Raw genomic sequence first — 24,377 nt, forward strand, 5'->3', positions numbered from 1 at the left:
GCGTGGGAAAGCCACACCCGCACTTGCCCAGGGAGGGAAGGAACTTGCCCAGGCTCACCCAGTGAGGAGGTGGCTGTGCCCGTGTTCAGTCTTAGCTCTGACGCCAAATCCTCCCATGTGGTTACACTTCTGACAGGCCCTGGAAAGTGGGTTAGTTTAGTTCCCAACCCGAAATTGACCGTGCCTCTTCCGTTTCCCCATGGTGGTCCCTGAGCAGAGCACAGTCATCATGGGCCCAGGTTACTCCGCTGCACGCTTCTGGGCACATTCCAGACCTGCGTTTGCCTCTCTGGGGTCCTCGTTCTTAGCCTGGTAACACTGGGGCAGCTGAGGGCCGTCAGTGCAAAGAGCCCAAGCTCTGGCAGCTGCCACACAGAGTTGAAATCCCACTTCTGCCACCTACCACCCTCACCTCTTTGAGCCTTAATTTCCTCTTCTGTAAAATGGGATTAATAAGCTACCAGGATAGCTGCGAGGAGTCACTAGGATATTAGATGAACAGTGCCAGGCCAGAGCCAGAGCCAGAGTGGAAAATGTCCAAACTGGTCTAGACAGTGAACAAATCTGTTCCCCAAAACACCATGATGAGACACCCATCCCTGCAGCTGCCATTTCCTGGACCTGGTTGACCTCAGAGCTGCCATTCAGGGCTCTGCTGGTACTTTGGCTGCTCCGGCCTCCCTGCCCAGCGCCTGCCAGGGCTTGGCACATGGAAGCCAAGCTGACTCCTGGGCTTCCAGAATGCCAGGGAGGGAAGGGTTCTTGAAGGGCATCTGGCTGTCCTGTGCCCAGTGACAGCCCCTTCATCACCTTCTTCAAGCCACCTTGCTGTTCTGGGCACTGCCTGGTCATGCGTCCTTGCCAGACTTGCCCATTTGTCTGAACTCCCAGAGACTGATCTGGGCTGATTCTCGTCTGTGTTCCCAGAGCAGAAGCTGGAACAGACACGAGGCTCCTTGAATGCCCAGCTGAAGCTTCCACAGGCCTTTGCCACCTGCTTTGGGGCTTTTCTTCCACATCTAGTACCACTGAGGAAACCCTGGGCCTGGCTTTCCTTACATGTCAAGTGGGTACAAAACAGGCCCTTTGTTAGGGGGTTTCCTGGGTGAAGCACTTGGCACAGAGACTGGCACTCAGGGGGTGCTTGACAGAGGTTAGAATGGGAAGGAGGAAAAGCTAGGATGCAGGTTTCTCCTTTGGACGCTGGGCCTGTGGTGGGAAATGCCCGGGTGCTGGGTTGATTATGGTACTTACTTTCCGTGCATACAATAGGTGCTACTGGTATCTATCAAGGACAACAACCTCCCCTAGCACAAAGGGCACAGGGAAGGCCACTTGAGGGCCCTGGGCTAAGAGGCAAGACAGCTGGTTCTTGTCTTTGCCTTGCTGTGTTTCTCTGGGCCAGCTCCTTTCCCTCTCTGGGCCTTAGTCACCCCATCTGTAGGTAGACTCTGATCCTCTGGTTTTTTCTAGCCCTGCACATACAGAGGCATTCATCTAAGGCAAGTGTGAAGAAAACTCATCTCAGAACACAGATGTGTTGCAAGGATTCCATTGAAAAGAAAGACAGAAATGGAACAGGGTCAGGGGACTCAGTCTCTCTCCCCAAACCCCTGCCAGGCTGCCCAGAGCAGGGAGAGCCGTCATGTGGCCCCAGAAGCCGCCAGAAGCCCCATGGGTAGATTAAATAAAGCGGGCCCACGGGAGGTAGCTTCCCAGTGTGAAGGTGAGTCCCAGCCCTGGAGCTGTGGGCGCAGAGGCCGGGCAGCTACGTCTCCGTCTGGGTCAGTGCCCCCCACTGAGATCTACCTCAGTTCGGTCTTTGCTGAATCTGACATAGTCCCTGTGCTGGAGGGACAAGGAAGAAAGCAAATCATGTTGGACTGTGTGGATCAGTGATGATTTAGAGCAGAAGTCATCAAACTACAGACCACAGGCCAAATATAGCCTATCATCTGTTTTTTAAACAAAGTTTTATTGGAACACAGCCATGCTCACTCATTTACCTATTGTCTGTGGCTGCTTCTGCCCCTTAATGGCAGAGTTGAGTAGTGTGACAGACCATATCGCCCTCAAAGCCTAAAACATCTAAAATTTGCCAACCTCTGGCCTAGAGGGATATTCAGGGGATTCTGGGAGCTCGTGGTGGTGGGGGCTGACCAAGACTGGATGTGATCAGGGACAGCTTCTTGGAGGAGGTGGTATCTAAGCCCAGTGTGTAATGGAAAGTAGGCAGAGTTGGGGAAAATGGCTTTCAGACAGAGGACAGCTTGAGCAAGGCGTGATAGTATAGTAGTATGGGGGTGCAGGGACCCCCCAGCTGTTGAGGTGGGGCCAGATTGGGAAGCGTGGGGAGGGGACTGGCCCCTCAGCCCCTGGGGAGAGGCTGCATCCTGGTGGCCCCTGAGGTTACATCTAGCCCCAAGGTCATCGTTCAAGGGGGCGGGGGAAGGACTTTGGAGGTCTGGGCTCCAGGGCCTGGGGTGAGTCGCTGCTGTGCTGAGGTCTCCTCCTTTGGGCTGAAAGGAGACTCCCCCTCCATTGCTGGGCCTCCTGATCTGGAACTACCACACTGGAAAGACTGTACCTCACCAAATCAGCCCCCTTTTCCTGATGAAGAAACCGAGGGCCAGAAGGAGCAATGATTTGCCTGAGGGCGCACAGCAAAACACAGCACAGCCCAGACTCATCCAGCCCCTGACTCCCTGCCCAGCGAGCTCTCTCTCGCCTTGTTGCTCTGGAGCAGGTCCTGACCCACGGCCCAAGCATGGGCAGGGTGCGTGTAAATGGAACGCAGATTTGGTGCAGATGCGCCCCCCACAATTCGGAGGCCCAGGGCTGCTATGAAAGATGCTATGAGTCACGGCTGGGGTGCTCAAGGCCTCCTTCCCAGTCCCTCCCCACCTGCTGGGGGTAGCCTGGCAGCCCCAGATCCCCCGTGAAAGTCTGTCAGGGCGACTGCCCTCACCCCTGCCCTGCCTGCCAGATGTGGTCTGTGCTGGGTGATGATGCTTAGGAAGGAGCTGGGGCTCCAGGACAGCCCAGAGCACTACTAACGGGGCATCCTAGGACATGGACAGCCCTCTTTTTTCCCTTCCCCAACCCCGAAACTCTGGTTCCTCTCAGGACAAGGCAGAGGGACAAGGCAGAGAGTCTTGGGCTCGGGCTGGTACCCACAGTCTTGTCCCAGCTCTGCTACCAGCTGTGCGATCTCAGCCTGCTACATCCCCTGTGTGGGCACTGAAGCCCCATTTCTTTTGCTTCTAATTTCAGACTCAAAGCATGAAAACAGCAATAGCTGCTACTCACCAAGCATCTGCTCCGTGTCAGAATCTGCTGCATGTTCCTTATATACTATAACTTCTTGTTACTCCTCCTCAGTCTTTTGTTTTCTTCTCCCGGTTATCTAGATAAGAAAACAGGCTCAGAGGTTAAGTAACGTCCTCAAGGGCACATGGCTAGAAGGAGCAGAACTGGGATGCAAAGCCCGGTGCAGCCAGGCTGTGGGCTGTAAGCACCTGGGGGCAGTGACTGATCTGGGTGTCCTGACCAGCAGATCCTCTTCCCACTGCTGAACGTCGAACACCTCATTACTCTAACCACAAAGCATCGTTCGTGTGTAGGACTCAGGATCACAAGCTCCCTGGTGCTTGCAGAAGGGGCCTCAGCTGCTGGCCTGGCTGGGGGAGGTGGGGCCGGCAGGTCAAGGGACTGAGAACTGGCTCAAGGAGCTAGAGCAACTGCTGCAGGGCCTCAGGGAGGGCTTCCTGGAGGTGATGACAAGGGAACTGGACTTTGAAGAAAGAGAGGGGCCTGGTGAATCCTGTCACTCTTGCTAGACTGGAGCTGTTTGACTTGGAGGGCAGGGCCAGGTGTCACCTGTCTTCACGTGGTGTTCAGTAAGTGCCTGTGGAATGGATAAGCGTTTGTCTCCTGTCCTCTCGCCTTGGTCTGCGAGGCTCCCTGGCCTCGTGGGGCTGTGGGAAGTCACGTGGTCCAGCTTTCAGACCATCCACACTCTAGTCACCCCCTGCCACCTGACCGTGTGTCCTAGAAAAGCCTCCTGTGCCCACCAGGCACATCATGCTCTTCTCCTTGCCCGGCAGCCAAGAAGACCTGTGGGGACAGCGACTTCACCTGTGACAATGGCCACTGCATCCCCGAGCGCTGGAAGTGTGACGGCGAGGAGGAGTGTCCCGACGGCTCGGATGAGTCTGAGACCACTTGCAGTGAGTCCCGCCCCTTGGGCTGGGTGGACGTGGGCCTTGCCCTGGGCCTCGGTTTCCTCAGCAGATCTTCCTTGTTGGGAGGTTCAAGGCTCACGTGGGGTGATCAGTTGAACACTTCATGCCATGTCCTCGGGGGGCTGCTGGTAAATAGTCAGGCGTGTCCAGCTGCTGGTTTCTGGTCACCTGTTTCTGGGCTTTCTCCACAGCCCCCTTTCAGTGGCACCTGGCCCTGCAGCGCCGGGAGCTACGCTCACGCTCTCAGCGAACATCTCCGGGCCTCCCCCACTGTGGTTCTTGAGGACCCTGATCATAATTCCAGGAGTGCTAATGGCAGCTGGCACTTAGCGAGCACTTACTGTGTGCTCAGCTTTGTGTGCCTTGATGCCTTTTATATCCCCACAGCAGCCGCCTGAGACAGGTGCTACCACGTTCTGAATTGTGTAAAGGAGAACACTGGAGCTCAGAGAGGTTGAGTGACTTGCCCAAGGCCACCCAGCCAGGACTCTGAGGCCCCGCCCTTTCCTCTACCCTGGGTGGGCTGAGGCTAGGAGCCCCCACCTCCATGGTGGCCGGCAGGGTGGCAGCAGAGGCGGCCAGGGGTGAGGTGGGAGGGCCAGAGCCAAGCCCCAGGCCTGCCTCCCACACTCAGGGCTTTGTTTCTCCAGGATTTACTTTCCAGGCCCTAATCCTCAAAGCAAACTTACACCCAGCGGGTCATTCCCTGACATTTGTTAAATTAAAAAGGAGATGAGAAGCGGGCAGGGAAGGACCCAGCGGTCGGGAGGCGGAGCTTCAGTGAGAGCCTCAGACAAAAGGCTTGGGGTGGGGGGACGCGTGGAGAATGTGGGGCTGGCGGAGACCCGAGATCCCCTCCTTAGGGGTAACAGTCGCCCTAGAGGCAGAGGTGGGGACAATGGAGACCAGAGTCCCATCCAAGGCTGCTGCCGGTGATAACTGGGTTTCCTTGTCTCCTAGCAACAGAGCTACCAGTCTCTGCGTACAGGAAAGAGAAAAGGAGAGAGAGAGAGGGAGAGCAGAGCGACCCCCGCCTGAGACAAGGGAGCCCTCATTTCCCGTACAGCTGCCCCTGCCCTCGGGCCCTCCTCCTCCTCCGCAGGACAGGGCGGCAAGCGCCATCCCTTCCTCATCCCACCAAGCATCCAAACTCCACGCTGTCCTGGAGGCACCCAGGCAGGAGGGAAGCCCAGTGCTTTGTCCTGAGCTTCGGAGGGAACAAAGCCCTGCCACACCCACTTGTGACTTTCATCCTCCTGGCAGCCTTGGGAGGGAGGTGGATCTCCACGCAGAGAGAAAGAAACTGAGGCTGGAATAGGTCCGGCTACTTGCCCAGGGCTGCCCCGTGAACAAGAGGCAGAGCTGTGCGCAGCCTGGAGTATGCATTTGGGGAGGGGGGCTGTGGCCACAGGGGCTTTTCCACCGCTGCAGTCAGCCAGCGCCACCACCATACCCAACTCCGGCAGCTGCCCCAGACACCAGGGGCAGACAGGGAAGGAGAGAGGAGCCTCATCCTGGTCGCTGGTGGGGGACCGTCTTGCTGCCTGAGGGCTGTGCTCCCCCTTCTCCCCACATCTCTGTCTCTTTGCGTTGACGTCCCTTTCCATCGGGACCGCCCACCCACCTCCCTTCCCTGTGCCTACACTCTCCTCCTCCTCCTCCTCCTCCTCCTCCTCCTCGCCATCTCGCCTCCCTGTCCTACCCCGTGTTTCCCTCTGTCCTACTCCCTCTCACCCATCCCAGCACGTGCTGCCTTCCCACCCTCTGGGCTGTGCAGAGGCCCTCCTGCCTCACCCCTCCTGTCTCCCAGACCCGCTTTGGACAGCTGAGGAACCCGAGGCTCAGAGAAGTCGATAGACTTGTTTCAAAGACACACAGCTTGTTCGTGGCAGGTCTTCCTTCCATGACAAAAGACAGGCTTCTCGAGCTCCCTGAGGTTTAACAAGGCACCCGTGGGAGCAGTAGCCAAGTTAGCACCCCGGGAGACAAGGGGCCCAGCTCCCCTGTGGGCTGTCCCAGTTACTTGCTGTGAGGTCCTGCGTATACCTTCCCACCCCTTTCAGGGACCTAATCTGCAAAATTCCAGAATTCCAAAGACTTCACAACTCCTAGATTCCTGAACTCTGTATTCTGAGACCCTGTTTCTCCCTTGCCTGTGCCCAGCTCGGACACAAGGGGCAGGGTCCCCACTTTCTGTGCAGTTATGTTGGTCAGAGGAAGGCAAGGCCTATGGGTGGGGAGGGGGCTCCCTGGAGGAGGTGGGCCAGAGTGGGACCTCAAGCGTCAGGCAGAATTTAGGGCACAGGACCTGGTAGCAGGGTTGCTTGCTGCTTCCCAACTGAATGAGAACCCAGCAGCCAACCTGCTGTCCATTTAATTGGTGTTGCCATAGCAACTAACATAGCCTACCAGGTTCCTGGAGCTGTGCCAGCTCCCAGGATAGAGCCCCACTCCCCAACCCTAAAATAAAGATTATAGATAGTAAAGCCAGGTTAGTTTGGTATCTAATATAGTTGGGTTCAGGTCCTTTAACCTGTGAGACCTCTGGCAAGTTGTGCAATCTTCCCGAGCCTCAGTTTATTCACCTGTAAAATGGTATCACATAAGTGAATAGTATAAGTAAAAGGGAGATGGGAGCAGGTCTGAATTCTTGTGTTCCCCGCACTGTGTTGTCTGCCCCTAGCCGGCCCGGGTTTCTCCCACCTCTGATTGTCTCTGGTTCTGGGTTCTCTACCTCTCAAATATAGCCAGGAATCACAATGGAAAAGCCCAGAACATTTGCCTAATGAAAGTAGCATTTCAACTCTAATTATAGCTCACTTGATTGGGAACTATTTCTGACCCACCTTTAGACATCTGTTGGGAGGGGTGGGGGCTGGGCAGGGACGGGGAGGATGGTTCAAGGTGAGTTACAGTTCTGGGTGCTACTTATTTGAATATGGAGGGGTTTTTTTTCATGCATCTTAGAACCTTTCCACCTGGAAGGAGGACCTCTCTGATTAAATAGGCTCACCTACTTATTATAGATCAGGAAATGGGGGCCCAGAGATTTTCAGAGACCACCCAGCAAGTTAGGAACTGACCCAGCTGGAAGCATTTTGCCTGGCCCTGTATCAAGGAGCTGGATAGAACTACCCCTGCACAGGGGGGTGGTCCCATGCTGCGCTTCCTGGGGCAAGAGCTGGAGTGAGTGACACGGATAGTTCCCACCACCTGAGTCTCTGGTCTGTTGGAGCTGGCAGTCCCCATTGGGAGGTTGTCTGCCCCTAAAAACTCCCTTGAGTTGACACTGTAGATGTGCTCGATCAACAAGCATCCGCGAAGTATTTTCATTCTTTTATTCAACAGACATTTCCCCCTTTGTTAATTTGTCAACTTATAAATTGGGGAAAGTACCAATGGATTTGGATTTCTGGGGCAGGATTCTCTGGGAATTTATACATGCCTTCAGCTACTCCAGGATGGAGTTTCAAGCCCCCTTGCCAACTTTGGAGGGTTCCTGTTGTCTGGGAGACAGTGGGGTTCTTCACTCCTGCCTCTCAGAACCTGGGGTGCTTGGACAGCATCTATCACGGAGTGGGAGGCTTCTCTGGGAAGGGGCTGCGTCATGGTGGCCCATGCGGACTCACAACGTACATTCCCCATGGTGAAACTGAGCCCCCCACCAGCCAGCCATTCATGAATGAAACGAGGACAAGCTCCTAGTTTGTTCCAGGCTCTGTGTGTAGGGATTTCCATATATTTCTTCGTTTAAACTGCCCACCAACCCTAGGAGATTATTCAACCCCATTCGCAGATGAGGGGAGCCAGGGTGCAGAGGTGAAAGTGACTTGCCTAAGGACCTTAGTGTTAGTGAGTGAAATTTGAACCCAGGTCTGCCTGACTCGAAACCCCCTGCTCTCTCTCCTGCCTCAAGCTGCCTGGGGCCCTTTGGCTCCATTATCCTGAAAGTGCCATCAGATGGCCGTCATGTAGAACCTGCCTGAGCAAAGGCTCAGTGACTCCTGTCCGGCCCAGAGCTGCCAGGGAGGCAGCAGTGTCTACTTTCTCGTGTGCCGCGGGTAGGCGCAGTAATTTAAGCAGCGTGCTTGGACCTGGATGGAAGTCCAGCTCTCACCACAAGACTTTGAACAAACAAATTACTCTCTCTGGGCTTTGCCCTCTTCATCCATAAAATGGAGGTAATCAATAAATAGGTAATATACCTTCCACCGCATAGGGAGATGCTACATGTCAGTATTTAACCAGCCCAGCTTCCCAGGGCTATGCCTGGGAGCCCTGAGAACCAGGCTCGAGTCCTAGCTTTGGGGAAGAGCTACATCACAGGAGAGACGGGGGTTCCAGGGGCCAGAGGAATTGGAATACTCAGCATCAGTATCACATGACCCTAGGCAGGTCCCTTCTCCTCTCTGGGCCTCAGTCTCCTGCCACTGCAAGGGACGCTCACCCATGTGACCTCCAAGGTCTCTCATGTCCTGACATTCCAAGAGCCTTGGCTCTTTGGGCAGTGGGGGCTGTTATCAGGCACTGCTGAGTCCTCGAGAGCCTGTAATTAGAGCTGTCTATTTAGGGACACAGCAAATGTCTTATTAATTATAAAGAAAGGAAGCAGACAGATTGTTTAATCATTGTCCTTGCTGAAAGGTTATGCAATTAACTGTATAAATATTCATTAAAAGTTCAAGCGGCTGCCTGCTGCACTGGGGTCTGCAAAACCAGGCCCCTGGAGGTGGTGCATACAGCAAAGGGCCATTTCAGTTACCTGGACTTTTAAGAGGAGAGTTTGGGGCTGGTTCTGGAGTATGTGGGGTTGATGGAAAGGGCAAGGTTCTAGTCACAGGCACCCAGACTCTGTCTCTCACCTGCTGTGCATCTTTGGGCCAGTTCCTTGGTCCCTCTAAGCCTCGGTTTTCTCATCTGTAAAATGGAGCACTTACCTGTGGGACTACTGCCCTACTGTACTTTGGGGGTGCCACTGACATGGCACTCTTTGTGAATGGCGCCCCTGGAATTTGCACTTGCAGCCTGCAGGCCCGCTTACCTGTCAGGGTGAGGGTCAGGGTGTATTTTAGCCCATTCTGGCTGCTATAACCAAATACCTTAGATTGAGTAATTTATAAACAACAGAAATTTATTGCTCACAGTTCTGGAGGCTGGGAAGCCCAAGACCAAGGCATCAGCAGATTCATTGTCTGTTGAGGGGCAGTTCCTTATAGACGGCACCTTCTTGCTTCGTCCTCATATGGTAGAAAGGGAAGAGGATCCCCCCGGCCTCTTTTATAAGGGCACTAATCACATTCACGAGGGCTCCACCCTAATGACTTAATCACCTCGTAAAGGTCCCATATCTCTTATTAAGAGATCACATTGGGGATTAAGTTCCAACAGGAATCTGGGGGGAACACCAACATTCAGATCACGGCAGAGTGAAATGGAAAAATGTGAAATATTTGGCATGGAGCAGGCTGGCACACTGTAGGTGCTCAGTAAACGTGGCTCCCTTCCAACTCCCCTGTGAGCGTCTCTGTCCCAGGGCCTGGCTTGGGGATCAATGGTCACCTTGCCCTTCCATCCTGTTGCTCTCTCAGGGGCTTGCAAACATGGAACACCCGTATCACACCTATGGTAGTGAACGTTAACCCAGGGGTTCCCAAAGAGAGGTGCATGGCAATCACCTGGGTTTGGGTGGGGAGTTACTGAAATGCAGATTCTGGGCTGTGCCCTCAAAGTCTGGATTCAGTCGGCATGAGCTGGGGCCCAGGAACCAGCACTTCTAATAGCTCCTTTACCCCTTACCCAGAGGCCCCTCGGGAAGTGCTGGTCGGCTTCAGCTCTGTCATGTTCTGATGGGGGAAGCGTTTACCTGCGGTCCTGCAGTGTGTTGGTGATAGAGGTGCCCTGGAAGGACTTCATCTCTCCATTCCAGTCTCCCTTCACCACCCCACACCACAGCCCTAAGGTGGCTTTTTTAAAAGTCTTTGAGGCCAGGTGCAGTGGCTCACGCCTGTAATCCTAGCACTCTGGGAGGCCAAGGCGGGCGGATTATTTGAGCTCAGGAGTTTGAGACCAGCCTGAGCAAGAGCAAGACCCCATCTCTACTAAAAATAGAAAGAAATTATATGGACAGCTAAAAATATATATACAAAAAATTAGCTGGGCATGGTGGCGCATGCCTGTAGTCCCAGCTACTCAGGAGGCTGAGGCAGAAGGATCGCTTAAGCCCAGGAGTTTGAGGTTGCTGTGAGCTAGGCTGACGCCATGGCACTCACTCTAGCCCGGGCAACAGAGTGAGACTGTGCCTCAAAAAAAAAAAAAAAAAAAAAAGGTCTTTGAGGCTGGGCACAGTGGCTGTAATTCCAGTACTTTGGGAGGCTGAGGCAGGAGGATCGCTTGAGGCCAGGAATTCAAGACTAGCCTGGGCAACATAGCAAGATCCCATCTCTACAAAAATATTAAAAATTAGCCAGGCATGGTGGTGTATGCTTGTAGTCCTAGACACTTGGGAGGCTGAGGCAGGAGGATCGCCTGAGCCCAGGAGTTTGAAGTTGCAGTGAGCTATGATCACACTCCAGCCAGGGCAACAGAGTGAGACCCTGTTTCTAAAAAAAGGTCTTTGAGTGTCAGTGCTTTCCAGAGGCCTACCTCTCTACCTGACAGTTATTTGCAAAGGGAAGTTTCTATAAAATGAATCCTACAAATCCTGTATTCCCAAGGGATTGCCTTATACTCATGAAATGTATTCCTAGGGATAACTTTGGGGCCCACACTTGGGGGGTCTAAGGCACTCTTCTCCCATAGTAGTTTCTGGGGAGCTTGACTCAGACACCTGGCCCCCTCCCCAACTTATCTGTGCCCTTTTCTCCATTGCTTGTGGTCTCTCATCCTAGCTACAGAAGTAAGAGGAGGGGCAATTGTTCTGGGACCAGAGAGCAAAATTGAGGGTGAGGCATGAAGCCCACTGTCTCCAGGGTGAAACGGACTGTGCCCAGACTCTGGCATCGGACACAGCTGGCTTTGAATTCCTACACTGTTCTTTACCGGCTGTATAACTGGAACTCAGTGCTCACCACTGTCTGGTACACAGCAGTGCTCAACACTCACTGCATGAATAAACAAGACCCCTCATCAGTTAATGTGGATAATAATAACAGGCAACATTTATTGAGCACTGGGCTGGCTGTTCTCAGTGCATTATAGACATGAACTTAGTTGTCATAACAATCCTATCAGACAGGTAATAGTATTACCCCCATTTTATTGGCACAGAGATAAGGATTGTTGGCCGATGTCACATGGCGAGTGAGTGATGGAGCTAGGATTTGAACCCAGGCAGCCTGCGTCCTCATGCTGGAGGCCAGGACATAATCCTCTCACCCTGCCGCGCTATTGTGAAAATTAAACAGAAGTGTCTAGCACCATGCCTGGCACAGCCTAGAGACCACTGGGACTGGGCCTCCTGCACACCTGGAAGGCAGTAGGGAGCCAGCCATGGTGGGCTGAGATGCATCTGCCTCGGCCGGGCCTGTCACACAGGCCCAGCAGAAGCTCAGGATAAGAGCTGTCCCTAGCCCTGAATAGGGTTCTCATTCTTTCTTCCAAATTGAGAATCAACCCCGGGGCTTCAGGCCCCTGATTGAGTCAGCCTCTGATTGCGGCTGCAGTAATTATAGCTGTGCAGTCCCGCTGGGCCCTCCACGCAGCGGCTGCTCTCAGCAGCGGCCTCAGCACTGTCACTGGGGGCGGGGAGGTTGCAGGGGTGGGGGGTGGAGCTGTTGGAGCCTTGGTGAGCCCTCCAAATTTACAGGTTCAGATCATGGAGTCATGATCTGGAAGTCAAACTGAGGCCCTGTTGGGGAATCCCCCTCCCAAGGGCACGCAGCTGGGAAATGGCCGAGAAGCGTGCAGGGCCTGGTGGCTCCACGCTGCTGGAGCTTACAGAGGAGGTTTGGAGGGGTGGGAGGTGTGGCCAGGTGAGGCAGGCAGGGGTCAGTGGATCAAGGAGGATTGGAGTGCCAGGGACCAGGGGGGTGTGAAAGAGTGTGACTCAGACTTAGGATTTGGAAAGTCCCAGGGGAAGACAGGGGCTTCTTCTCAAATGAAGAAACTGAGACATGGGGCAGGAGGGCCCTGATGGATTCCTAGGGCCTCGGGCCAGGTGGATGGAACTGGGTGGTAGGACTGGTTGGCACCATGCCCTGTGTCCCCCCTGGCTAAGCCACGCACGGATGTCTGTCTCCACAGCCAAGCAGGTGTGCCCCGCAGAGAAGCTGAGCTGTGGACCCGGCAGCCACAAGTGTGTGCCTGCCTCCTGGCGCTGCGACGGGGAGAAGGACTGCGAGGGGGGAGCGGATGAAGCCGGCTGTGCTACCTGTGAGTCCGGGGTCGGGTCCCCAGGGTCGGCCAAGCCTCAGGGAGTGGCAGCCACTTCTGGGGAGGGGCCTAGTTCTCTGAGGAGCTTGATAGGTAGAGAGCAAAGGATAATGATGAGGGCACCAGCAATGGCCAGACTTCGGAGACATTTTCTTTTTTCATCCTCACAACCACCTCATGAGTAGCCATTATCATCCCCATTTTATAGGTGAGGAAACTGAGGCTCAGACAAGGGAGGAAAAGTGCCGCAGGCTGGGTGATGAAACTGAGATTCAAATTCAGGTCTGGACAGCAAATCCCATGAGCTTCTTACCATGCCTGACATCTGCTCATCCATCCCACAAGTCTGCTGATCTCCGAGCGAGGGCAGGGGGACCCGGGAGGGGGCTGAACTGAGAAAGAGAGGTGACCTGAGCCAGGGCACTGGCAGTGCTGGGGGGCGGACAGATTCCTGACGTGTGAAAGACGACTGTTGCTGAAAGCCCAGATTCGAGCACAAATGTCACAGGGTGGGGAGGACATTCCCGGCAGCCTCGGCAGGGACAGATGGAGGTGGTCACTGGGACAGTTCCACATCACTGAGCTTCAAACACAGGATTATCTCCTTCCCAGACAGTGGGCCAGCAGGGCCTGCGCCAGTGGGGACCGTGACCCCACCGTACTTGTTTCAATTCGATGGGCACCTACTGTGTGCCAGGCCTGCAGCCAGGTTCTGAGAGGGCCAGCGAGTTGAATTCTCTACAGTCCTCCCTCTGGGCACACGTGATTAATGGGGGAGGCAGACTGGCTGTCAATAACAGGCTGTGGGCTGGGCTGAGGTATGGGTGGTCACTCAGGAGGGTTTTCACCAGGCACTTGCCCGTCACTGCTGCTCACCCCCACTCCCATCCACCAGCGTCTATTTGCATCCTATCCATCCTTCCAGGCCCAGGGGAATTGCCGTCTCCTCCAGGGGCTTCTGAGTCATAGCACTCTCAGATTCTAAGTCTGGAGTCCCCATGTGTCTGAAGCAGGAAGCATTTGGGGATGGTGGGAGATCCTGGCGGGGACCAGCAGTTTCAAAGCTCCAGTGATGGCGTTGGCTTGTTTCTTCAGCTGAGATAATTTTGCTGGGATTCACTGGCCAATGAGAATCCTCTTCCCTCCTTACCCATGCCCCCATAATCAAAGGATTCTTCTAATATGAAGGCAACAACTGTGGGCGAGGGGGAAGTATCTGTAACTAGGGCATGCTGGGACAGGAACATTCCCCATGATGGGAGACTGAGGTGTTAGAAGGTCTCACTAGGCTTATCTGCTGTAGCTCCCACCTGCCTGGGCAGAGGAAGAAGAATCCTCCCTTCTCACCTCTCAGAGCTTCTCCCACTTGTGAGTGCTGGGAGTGGGGTCTCTGGGCCTAGGTGGGCCTGAGAATATGGACCTTAGAGTTACTGTCAGCTTCAAAACCTTGGAGGAAACTCAGTGTTAAGCAGCACTTCCTCTCGGAACTCTCAGAAAGCAGCAGGTCCCCCCTCCTGGCCACGTGGATGCGGGGCTGCCAGGCAGGAGGGGCTGCTGCAGGGACCAGCCTAATCTGGGGAGCGGCAGCCCTGCGAGCGTGTGCTGCTCTCACCAAGGCCCAGCGCCCCAGCGGCCCAGAAGGGGAAACAAAACTGTCAGAAACTTGGTAGAGCTGTCAGAAACACATGACATGAACTGCCTACGTTGTGAAACTGAAGCCATCACTCTATTTTATGTTCAGTAACAATGAGAGTTGACATTTTGCCGTCAGAAAATAAAAACACAGACTATGAGCGCCCCCACGTGGAAAGAGCTGGAGCTACCGCCTCCATGTTACCTGTGGCCACAGCCACTGCGTCTCTTCCCCACCTGCCCCCAGGCCTGTTCCTGGCCTGTGTGTGGGGACACAAAGGCGGGAAGGAGGTGAGGAGGTCCCTGCCCTGAAGAGAGCTTACACTCCGGGAAGGGAGAAGAAAACCAGAAAATCTGAGAGAAGTCAGAGTAGGAAGGAAATACCCCAAAACTGAGTTCTGGTTCTCTTGTCTCAATGGACTATGTGACCCTGGGCGTGTTGCTCCCCTCTCTGGGCCTCAGTTTTCCCATCTGTAAACTGGCAGTTGGGCTGGCTGGTCTCTAAGGCCGTCTCTGCCTCTGAGCTCAGACCAGCCCACCAGAGAGGAGAAGCCCAGGGCCGCAGAGAGGGCCATGACCTATACCCTTAATTACTGCACATCCCATAATGTGCAGTATGGGCCAGTCCAGTACCCATCCACTCCACACCCACTCATGGCAGGCAGCTCTGTGCCAGGCGCTCAGGACAAAGGAGGGTCATCCCCAGGCCATTTGTGGTCGTGGGATGGATGCAAAAGGACATGAGCCCAGACACAGGATCAGGCTGTGAAGGGCAAAAAAAAAAAGGGGAGCTGAGGAAGATTTCCCAAGCAGGGGAACACAAAGTGTGTTACAGAGGAGGAAGAATTTGGGCCCTTGAAGGAAAAGAACTCACCATTGCTAAATGTAGCAACGGTGGTGGGCAAGAGCGTTTCCAGCAGACGGAGCAACTTGAGCAAAGGCCCAGGGCTGGACACCTGTACGCTGGGCCCGGCAGATGATACAGGGGTGTGTGCATGAGCCTGGTTTGGGGGCCAGAGCGATGGCCCAGGAGACACCCGCATGCCAGGCAGGGCACTTAGACTGCGTAGTGCAGGTTATGCTGTGCACAGCTATGCTAGGAGGGGACAAGCCCAGACCCTGCTCCCTGGGAAGAGTCGGTGCCATGTTACAGGTCGTTTCTTGGGAACATCACAAGGTCCTTCAGGCAGTGCTGGTCCCCTTTATAACCGCTCCTAGTCCCAACCCACCGGGGAGGCCGGGGGGCACGTGTGCTGGCCCCGCATGCCTGCCGTGTTGGAGGCCCCCTTCGCTGGCCACCACCAGCCCCCCAGAGGGGCTCGTTCTGGCCGGTAGCTGAGGCCAGAGCCCGGCGGCAGGACGAGCGGGGCCCCGGTTGGCCGAGGACGTGGGGTCGGCGGGCCGACCGGCTCTCTGTCCCGCGCAGTGTGCGCCCCGCACGAGTTCCAGTGCAGCAACCGCTCGTGCCTGGCCGCCGTGTTCGTGTGCGACGGCGACGACGACTGTGGCGACGGCAGCGACGAGCGCGGCTGTGCCGACCCGGCCTGCGGGCCCCGCGAGTTCCGCTGCGGCGGCGACGGCGGCGCCTGCATCCCGGAGCGCTGGGTCTGCGACCGCCAGTTCGACTGCGAGGACCGCTCGGACGAGGCGGCCGAGCGCTGTGGCCGCGCGGGCCCGGGGGCCCCGTCCACGCCCGCGGCCTGCGCCGCTGCCTCCCAGTTCGCCTGCCGCAGCGGCGAGTGCGTGCACCGGGGCTGGCGCTGCGACGGCGACCGCGACTGCAAGGACAAGTCGGACGAGGCCGACTGCCGTAAGCCCCTCCACATCACCCAGCCCCGCCCGGGGATTGCGGATGGCGCAGGCTTCCTTCCCTCACCTCACCCCGAATAAGTTGCCCCGTTTGCCCACGGCGGACACCGAGCTGGGGAGAAGTGAAGTGACTTGTCTGAGGTCACGTGGCTGCCAAGCTGCGAGCTCAGGTCTCCAGAAACCACGCCTCCTCACTGGTACCTGTGTCCCTGCCATGATGCCCTCTCTGTGGCACCTCCCACCCCCTGCGCTTCCTTGTCACCCGTGGCCACCCACTGTTCCTCTGCCCTGACACCTCCTGCACTCAGGAACTCTGCCACACTCCCCATCTGCCTGGCCAGCTCCTCCTTCCAGGCCTGGCCCGGACTCCTCTGCCCTTCCTGGCTGGGTTGGGTCCCCCTGCCCAGCTCCCACAGGTCCCTGAGCTGCCCTCTCTGACAGCACATCTCACACTGGGATGTCCTCATCCGGGCATCCCTCAGCCCCGCTCCGCACTCTGAGCTCCTAAAGGATGAGGAGGCCCTTAGTAGTTTCTGGATTCCCCACCCCCACCCCCTGGCACAGTGCCTGGCTCAGGAAGGGTTTGCTGAGTGCATGAAGTCATTGAGCAAGGAGCACCAAGACTCAGTCAGGAGGCCATGTGTCTGGAGGAGTGGCCCCAGGAAGAAGTAGTAGAGAGGGAAATAGGAGACCTGGGTTTAGTCCTATCTCTGCCAGCCAGAGTGCTGTGTGACCCTGGGCAAGGCCTTCTCCCTCTCTGAGCTTCAGTCTCCCCATCTGTACACTGGAGGTACGTTGACCAGGTCTCCTGAGCTCAGCCACTGGTTCTGTTCTCGCCAGGGTGGATATGGCATGGGGATGGGGGAGGGGAGGAGGAGAGCTGTCCTTGTGCCACATTGACCCTGACCCTGACCTTCTTCCCTTGCCCTCTCCTGGCAGCACTGGGTACCTGCCGTGGGGACGAGTTCCAGTGTGGGGATGGGACTTGTGTCCTTACAATCAAGCGCTGCAACCAGGAGCAGGACTGTCCAGATGGGAGTGACGAAGCTGGCTGCCTACAGGGTGCGTGTGGTCGGGGCAAAGGGTCAGCATCCTCGGTAAGGAGAGGCCCTCGGGTCTCTCCTGAGTGTGGAGAGAACAGAGTTGGGGGAAGTCTCCCCTTGGTCCCTGAGATGTGTTTTCCCTCAAAGTGTCACTTGCCCCTAAATCACCTGGCTCCCCTTCCATGGGGTCCTATCAGCACCAGAACCAGTTTTTTAAGGACTTTGCAAAAGCTGAAAGAGGCCCCGGGGGGACATGAAAGACCACTGAGGAAGTCCGGCCCTCACCATTTGTCCAGGTCCAAGCCTCTGAGCGGCTTCCCTCATGAGTTCCCAGACTGAGCAGAAGCTGAATCCTGCTCCCCAGGGAGTCCCCTTAGTTCTCAGATGGCTGTTACGGTCACCACCCGCCCTCTGCAGGAGCAAGGGCTCTAACCCACTGGTCACCTGGGGCAGTGGGTAACAGGCTGGGCAGTGAGGCAGCCTCCCCTGTCTAGAGTCCATGGGGCTGACGTCCCCCCCAGGAGGTGGTCAGTCCAGCCTCCAAGGTCTCTCTAGAGCTGCTGTCCGGTTCCTCCAGGGCCTTAGTGCTGCCAGATCAGACTCAGACCCTGGCCCTGCCCAGCTAGGTGAGGCTTGGCACCCTGTTCATCCTGGGACCCTGTCCTGTGAGCAGAGCTCCCACAGGCCCTGGGGTTGGCTTTCGGTCCTGGGCCACCCTCTAGGGACCTGTGGCAGCTGGAGCTGAAACTCTGCTCGCCCCCCGTGGGCCCTGGCCCAGCCCAGCCCTTCCTGTCCAAGGTCTCACAGGCACTGTCCGCTCTCTTGTCTGGCCCAACAGAGTCAACTTGTGAGGGTCCCCGCAGATTTCAGTGTAAGAGTGGCGAGTGCGTGGACAGCGGGAAAGTGTGTGATGCTCAGAAGGACTGCCGGGACTGGTCAGATGAGCTCCTGAAAGAGTGTGGTACGGTACCTGTCCATGCCTGACAGCTGCACTAACCCTCCTGCCATGCCCTCTCCCAGCATCCGGGCTCAAGGCCCTCGAGTGCCCCTCTGCTCCGACACTTTCTGCCCTGACCCTCTCTCTGGTCTCACGTGCTGTCCTCTGCCTTCAGATGGAGCCCTTTGCCCCTGGGGCCTCTTGTGCCTCTCTACAAAGCTCCAAGGGCCTTTCCTTTCCAGCACAGATGCTCAAAAATCATGCTTCCTCTCACAAACTTGGCCTCTGCTCCTCATTCATTCCACGTTCAGACCTCTGAGTGTGTGTTCTCTGGAACATTTCTCTTCCTCAGTATTACTGCCTTGTTAACCTAGCCAGGGCTCTGGCCTCCGAGGTCATCCAGCCCCCTGAAGGAGACCCTGCATAGAGGTGGAGAGCAGCAGGGAGGCAGCCAGTTGAGGCCAGGCCTGGGCGAGAGCAGGGCAGGGCCAGTAGCAGGCATGGCCACATCCCAAGCCCTGAGCAGCTCAGACTTGCTGAGACCAGGCTTGTAGGCCGGACTAGTGAGGAAAGGAATGAAGCTGTGCTGGTGGCTAAAGCTGGTGGCTTCCAGGCCAGAAAGAACAGAGAGTGTGGGCTATAGGTGGGGTGGGCATCCCAGAGAACATGCTGGAAACCCAGTGTGGACTCCAGGAAGGTTCATGAGTCATTTCTTTATTGATCCCAGAAGGTCAGAGCTAGGGGAAGATTTAGACAGAGAAGCCCTGGGAGGACAGAGCCCATGTTGGCCTCTCCCTCTTCTATGTCCTGGCAGAGTGTTTTCCCCAGCGCCTCCCATCCGGGCACTCAGAGGCTTCATTCTCTGGAGTTTTTCAGGAGTAGCATCTTTCCTCCCCTTTCAAAGATTAAAAAAAAAAAAAAAAAAAAAACTAATTGTGAAAAGAAGAGGGGCTGAGTGAAGGTCATTCCGCCTGCAGCTGAGCTTGCAGGAGACAGACACCCCCCCTGCCCCCAGGCCCTGCCGAGAGAAGTCCCAGGAGAAGGAACCCGTGGAAGAGGGGACAGGGCAGCAGGAGCAACCGAGCTTAGCTTCTCCCACATACCCAGATCTGGAGTTAGCTAGAGACTGCTAACCTACTAAGCTCTCTCTGCTCTCTCGTCTTTTGCACGACACACCAAAGAGAAGTATGTACGCACATGTTTGTGTCTGTGTGTGTCTTTCTGTTCCTGTGGTGGTGACAGGCCAGTGTCTGTATCCACGTCTCCTTCTCTGAGTAAGGCGGGGGAATTGCACTCGTGCGTCTCTGCATGTGGTCCCACGTCTGTGTGATTGTGTCTCTGGAGTCCGTGGCCTGTCTGTGCCTCTGCATATAGGCTGCTGTGTGTGTGCATGCGGGTGTGTGCATGTGGGTGTGTGTACGCGGGTGTGTGCATGCGGGTGTGTGCACATGCTGGAGAAAGTGATGCCGTCCCTTCCTTCCATGAGGGAAGCCTCAAATGCTACTCAGTCCTCTCCAGAGCACCTTACCCCTTCCCTTCCCATCCCAGCTCCTCAGAAGAATCACTTCCAGGCTAAATAGAATTAGGAAGAACCAGAGTCTTCCCCTCGGGCATTCCAGGAAAGGGCTGGCAGGGATAGCTGGGTCCAGACCTGCTATCCTTTCTCTCCCTGGGCCCACCTCAGCCCTGGAGGACTCGTGCCTTCCTCCAGAAGCCAGAGTCACTTTGAGCTCTCCCCTTTTCCCTTTCAGAGCCATCCACATGCCATTCCAGCAAGTGCTCTGTAAGTAGAATTGCCAAGTTGCTGCTACCTGCAAAAGGAGAGGAAGGAAGAGAGTGCATGAGTGACTGAGGCAGCGAGTGGGAGAAGAAATGAGTGGACAGTGCTCAGGGAATAATACGGAAAAGAAGTCAGGGAGGGCTCGGAGTGACAGAGGATTCCTGGAGGTGGTGTCCCCGAGACTACTCCAAAGCTACTATGGCTCAGCCCACACCCAAGAGTCTGGGGCTCCCCAGGGCTGGACCTGGCTGAGTCACCCCCAGGTCCTCCAGTCATGAGGTTGCTGTGGTCTTGTTCTTTCAGTTCTGCCAACATTCCTGGGAAACAGGAGGAGGCCCAGGGGTAAAAGGGACATTCCCTAAGCATGGCTCAGGCTGGAGGTGGGGGCAGCCCTTAGCTGTGCATGGCGTGGGGTGGGCAGCTCAGACGAGCTGTACGCATGGCCATGGCTGGCTCGGCTCAGCTCTGCTCGGCTTGGCTAGACTGGCAGTGCATGAGCCTGGCAGGCGGGGGGCATGGCACCTTCCCTCAGCTTGCGGAATTAACCTGTGATTCAAAAGCTCAGGAGATGCCCAGAGAACATTGGTCCTGAACTCCCTGACCTCCCGCAGGACGCTGCCAGGAGGTAGTGAGGGCGTGGAGGATGGGGGAACCGGCATCAGGTGGCCTGGGCTCCCTCTATCCCTCGCAGCGGTTGGTAATCCTGAGACCAGGCCTGTGACTAGATGGAGGAACAGAGACAGGTACTGAGAGGAGAGGCGTTGAAAAAAAATGCATCGTATTAGTTCAGAGTAGGAAAGAATTGACTTAACAACAGCTCTGTGTGGAAAAAAGGCCTGGGAGTCTTGAATGACCACAAACACAGCAGGGGCGTCCTGTGCTGTTCAGACTCCTGGGCCTGTCCAGTGAGGAACGTGGGCAGATGGAGAGTCCAGAGAACGGCACCTGAGTGGCAGGAGACCAGAAACCAGCACTTGAAGGAGGCTGAGGGGGTCTGAGCCTGGCCAGCCCACGCGGCGGAGCTGGGAGTGGAGGTGGAGGGCGCGGGAGGCAGCAGCTGCCCTGTGCAGAGGAGCTGCAGCAGGCAGTGCTGACCCCAGTGGAGCTGGCTCCTTGGGAGGGAAGTGGCTTCCCGAGGCTGGAGACGCTGAAGCAGGGCATTGCAGAGGGGTTCTGGGAGTGTCCTGAGGGCTGGACATGACACATGCGGGCCCCCGCAACTCTGAGGTCAAGGGGAAGGAGGAGCTGTAAGAAACATGTTTGTGAAAGGAAATACCTTAGGCTGCCAGGGAAGGCCTAGCTGCCTCCGGCCTGGTGGTGGACAAAGCTCTGGCCTGGGAGGCCGAGGACCAGAGTTCTGGTCCTGGGCCAGAACTCTGTTCCTGTGTCTGTGTCCGGCCTTGAGCAAGGAACTGCACTCTCTGCACCTGCTCTTACCTGGACTCCTGGGTCATGAGGCTGAAGTCACCTGGCTCTGTGGGAGTCCCGCTGTCCTGAGGCTCTGCTTCTGCTCTGGGCCCCGCCCCTGCCCTGCCCCCATCTTTTCTGGGCTCCTGGACCCTCAGGAACCTATGTCCCTCCCCAGGGCTGAACGAGTGTCTGCACAACAATGGCGGCTGTTCCCACATCTGCACAGACCTCAGGATTGGCTTTGAGTGCACGTGCCCAACGGGCTTCCGGCTCCTGGACCAGAAGACCTGTGGCGGTGAGACCTCCCCCAGCACCCCCAAGCAGAGGCGGGTCCTCCTGCCGGTTCTGACCCCTGCTCCTCCCCACAGACATCGACGAGTGTGAGGATCCAGATGCCTGCAGCCAGATCTGTGTCAATTATAAGGGCTACTTTAAGTGCGAGTGCCACCCTGGCTACGAGATGGACATACTGACCAAGAACTGCAAGGCTGTTGGTATGGACACACCAAGGGCAAGTGGACAGCTCTGGAGGGGGTACAGGAAGCAACGTGCTTCAACGTATGTGAGGAGCAGATGCACACACGTGCAGACACACATAGAAAACAGGTTGCACACACGGTGCTCAAAGTGTAAATACACATCACACACACAATGCACCGCACACCGACACCCGCACAGACACTGGCTAGAGCCACGCAGTGCAGCCCACAGAGAGTCCACTCACACAACAGACGGCATGGACACAAACTTGGACCCTGCAGACTACGCACACAGCATAGGCAGCCCACACAAAGAGGATGACCTGTGCAGACTTACACTTCATCAATCCAGCCAACCGAATTAATCTATTTTATTCAATTGTTTATATGGAGAACCTAACAGTGCTGTAGGCACTGGGAATTCAGCAGTAAGCAAAACAGACACAAATCCCTGTCTGCCCCGGTGGGATGTATATTTTAATGGGCTGAGACAACAAGAAATCAGATAAATATAGTGCATGGCAGATGGCGGTAAGGGCTAAGGAGAAATATGAAGTAGAGGTGGGAATAGGGACGTCCAGGGGGGCAGTGGGTGATAGTTTTAAATAGAATGGTTGGGGAAGCCCTCACAGAGAAGGTGGCATTTGAGTAAGGAAGGTGAGGGCGTGAGCCACAGTTATCTGCAGGAATAGCATTTCGGCCTGCAGGAACAGAAACTGCAGAAGCCTTAGGCAGGAGCGTGCCTGAATGCTCAGGAACAGCAAGGAAGCAGGTGTAGTCGGAGCAAGAAGACTAGGAAGAGATGATGTCAGAGAGGTGACTCGGGCCAGATCCCAGGGGGCCTTCTAGATCACTGTAAGAGCTGATTCTGGATTACACTCTAAGTCAGGGGGAAGCCCTTGAGGGTTTTGAGTAGAGCAGGGCATGATGGCTCCCTCTGACTGCAGTGTTGGTAACAGACAGGAGAGGGCGGGGAGGAAGCAGGGAAACCACTGAGAGGCTGTTGCAGGAATCCAGGAGAGAGGTGACGGTGGCCTGGCCCAGGGTGTCTGCCGTGGGAGGAACGAGAAGTGGACAGACTGCAGATGAATTGGGAAGGCAGCCAGCGGGGTTTGCTTATGAATTGAATGTGGGATGTGAGAGAAAAAAAGGAGCCAAAGATGACTCCTAGGCTTTCAGCCAAGCAACTGAAAAAATAGAATTTCTATTTATGGATCTGAGAAAGACGGTGAGACTGCTTTGGACGTGGCAAGTTTAAGAAAACTGTTCAGACGTCCAGACAGAGATACTGAGTAGGCAGTTGGCTGTACTAGTCTGGAGTTCACATGCGCAAATACAATATGCAACATACGGATTATCTCTTACAACACAGCAGCCACAACACTGGACACGTAGCCCACACACCCAAAAAGCATACACCCAAACTGTACGATACACAAGACATACATTAATATATCACGTGTAACCTGTGCCCTGTTCTTGCCCCAACACAGGACATGTGTAATATATGACACAGATTATATACAAGCAGCGTGGAGAACACACAACTGCCCATGCATACACAAACTCTACACACAGGAATATCTAAAGTGCCATTCCACAAAATCTCAACTCATAAGCACACATGGTCCCTGTCACAGACTCTGCTCTCATTGAAAATCACTTCAACATGCCCCTCTAACCTCGCTCCTGCCTTCAAGGAAGTAAAGTGTCATTGCCCTCATTTCGGGGTGAGAAAATCACAGTTTGTCAGTGGCAGAGCTGGCCCCTAGAAAGAACCCAGCTCTTTGCCCCTTCTTACACTTTGGGCCCATTTTCTGTGCTCTCTATTTTTACCACACCCCCCACCTCATCCCCACCCCGCTTTAAAACAGTCTCCGTCACTACATACAGATCACACACCTAGCCCCAGGCCCTACATGGCTCTGTGCTGGTCCCACCCTGCCCCCAGGGAATACACAGCCTGCACAGATGAATAATGACAGGGACCAGGTGGCCTGCAGAAGTGTCAGCTGGAAAACAAGAGAGGGAGAAGGCACAGGCAGCTTCATGGGCAAGTGCGCTAGGAGCTGCCGCTCAGGTGGTGTTGGTGCCTGAGAGTGGCCCGATACATCTGAAAACAGCCTGTGGGAGCTGCTGCTGGGCCCTCATAGGCCTGTGGGACAGTGGCCTTCCGTGTGGAGTAGCCAGGAATGTCTAGGTCACTGATGATCTTCTTAAAACCTAATCCTCAGTCTAAAAGTGGGTTTTGTGTATATATGGGCAATTGTGTGTTGTCTGCTCTGCATGTATACAACCTGTGACATATCACACATGTTCCATGTCTGCCATTGGTCAGGTTAAAGAACAAACTCTTAACCCAGCTCACAGGACCCTTTGTGATCTGGCCCCCTGCCAACCTCTGCAGCTTCACCTCTTGCCGTGTCCCCAAACACTCTGCATAAACTATAGACTCATGACAACTTCCTTGAGGATCTGCTCCCTCTGGTCTCAGCCCTGCTGTCTGTCCTCCGTGCTGAGTTATCTTTCTAAGACACCTACTCGCTCCGGTGGATCCTTGAACTATGGCAGTGGGGCCCCAAGCAGAGACGGTGGTAGTTGCTGGAAAGAAATGCATGCTAGGTGGAAGGGGCAATTCAAGCAAAGGCTCTGAGGCAGCAAGGCCCTTCCTTG

General features: G+C 55.5%; 1 protein-coding gene across 6 annotated transcripts in view; it reads left to right on the plus strand.

Moving 5' to 3' along the window:
* Nucleotides 1-24,377, plus strand: part of LRP8 (LDL receptor related protein 8) — an 80,015-nt gene that overhangs the window by 32,567 nt on the left and 23,071 nt on the right. For 2 of the 6 annotated variants that reach the window (XM_045547979.1, XM_045547976.1), the window contains exons 3-8: nucleotides 4,107-4,229; nucleotides 12,486-12,614; nucleotides 16,995-17,117; nucleotides 17,937-18,059; nucleotides 21,401-21,520; nucleotides 21,594-21,719. In XM_045547979.1, coding sequence (XP_045403935.1) covers nucleotides 4,107-4,229; nucleotides 12,486-12,614; nucleotides 16,995-17,117; nucleotides 17,937-18,059; nucleotides 21,401-21,520; nucleotides 21,594-21,719 — 744 coding nt within the window. Of the gene's footprint in view, nucleotides 1-4,106; nucleotides 4,230-12,485; nucleotides 12,615-15,672; nucleotides 16,057-16,994; nucleotides 17,118-17,936; nucleotides 18,060-21,400; nucleotides 21,521-21,593; nucleotides 21,720-24,377 lie in introns of all 6 variants that reach the window. The other 4 variants (XM_045547980.1, XM_045547982.1, XM_045547981.1 and 1 more) reach the window with 2 other exon arrangements.

Source organism: Lemur catta, chromosome 3 (assembly GCF_020740605.2).
Source record: "Lemur catta isolate mLemCat1 chromosome 3, mLemCat1.pri, whole genome shotgun sequence".
In the NCBI taxonomy this organism is placed as follows: Eukaryota; Metazoa; Chordata; class Mammalia; order Primates; family Lemuridae; genus Lemur; species Lemur catta.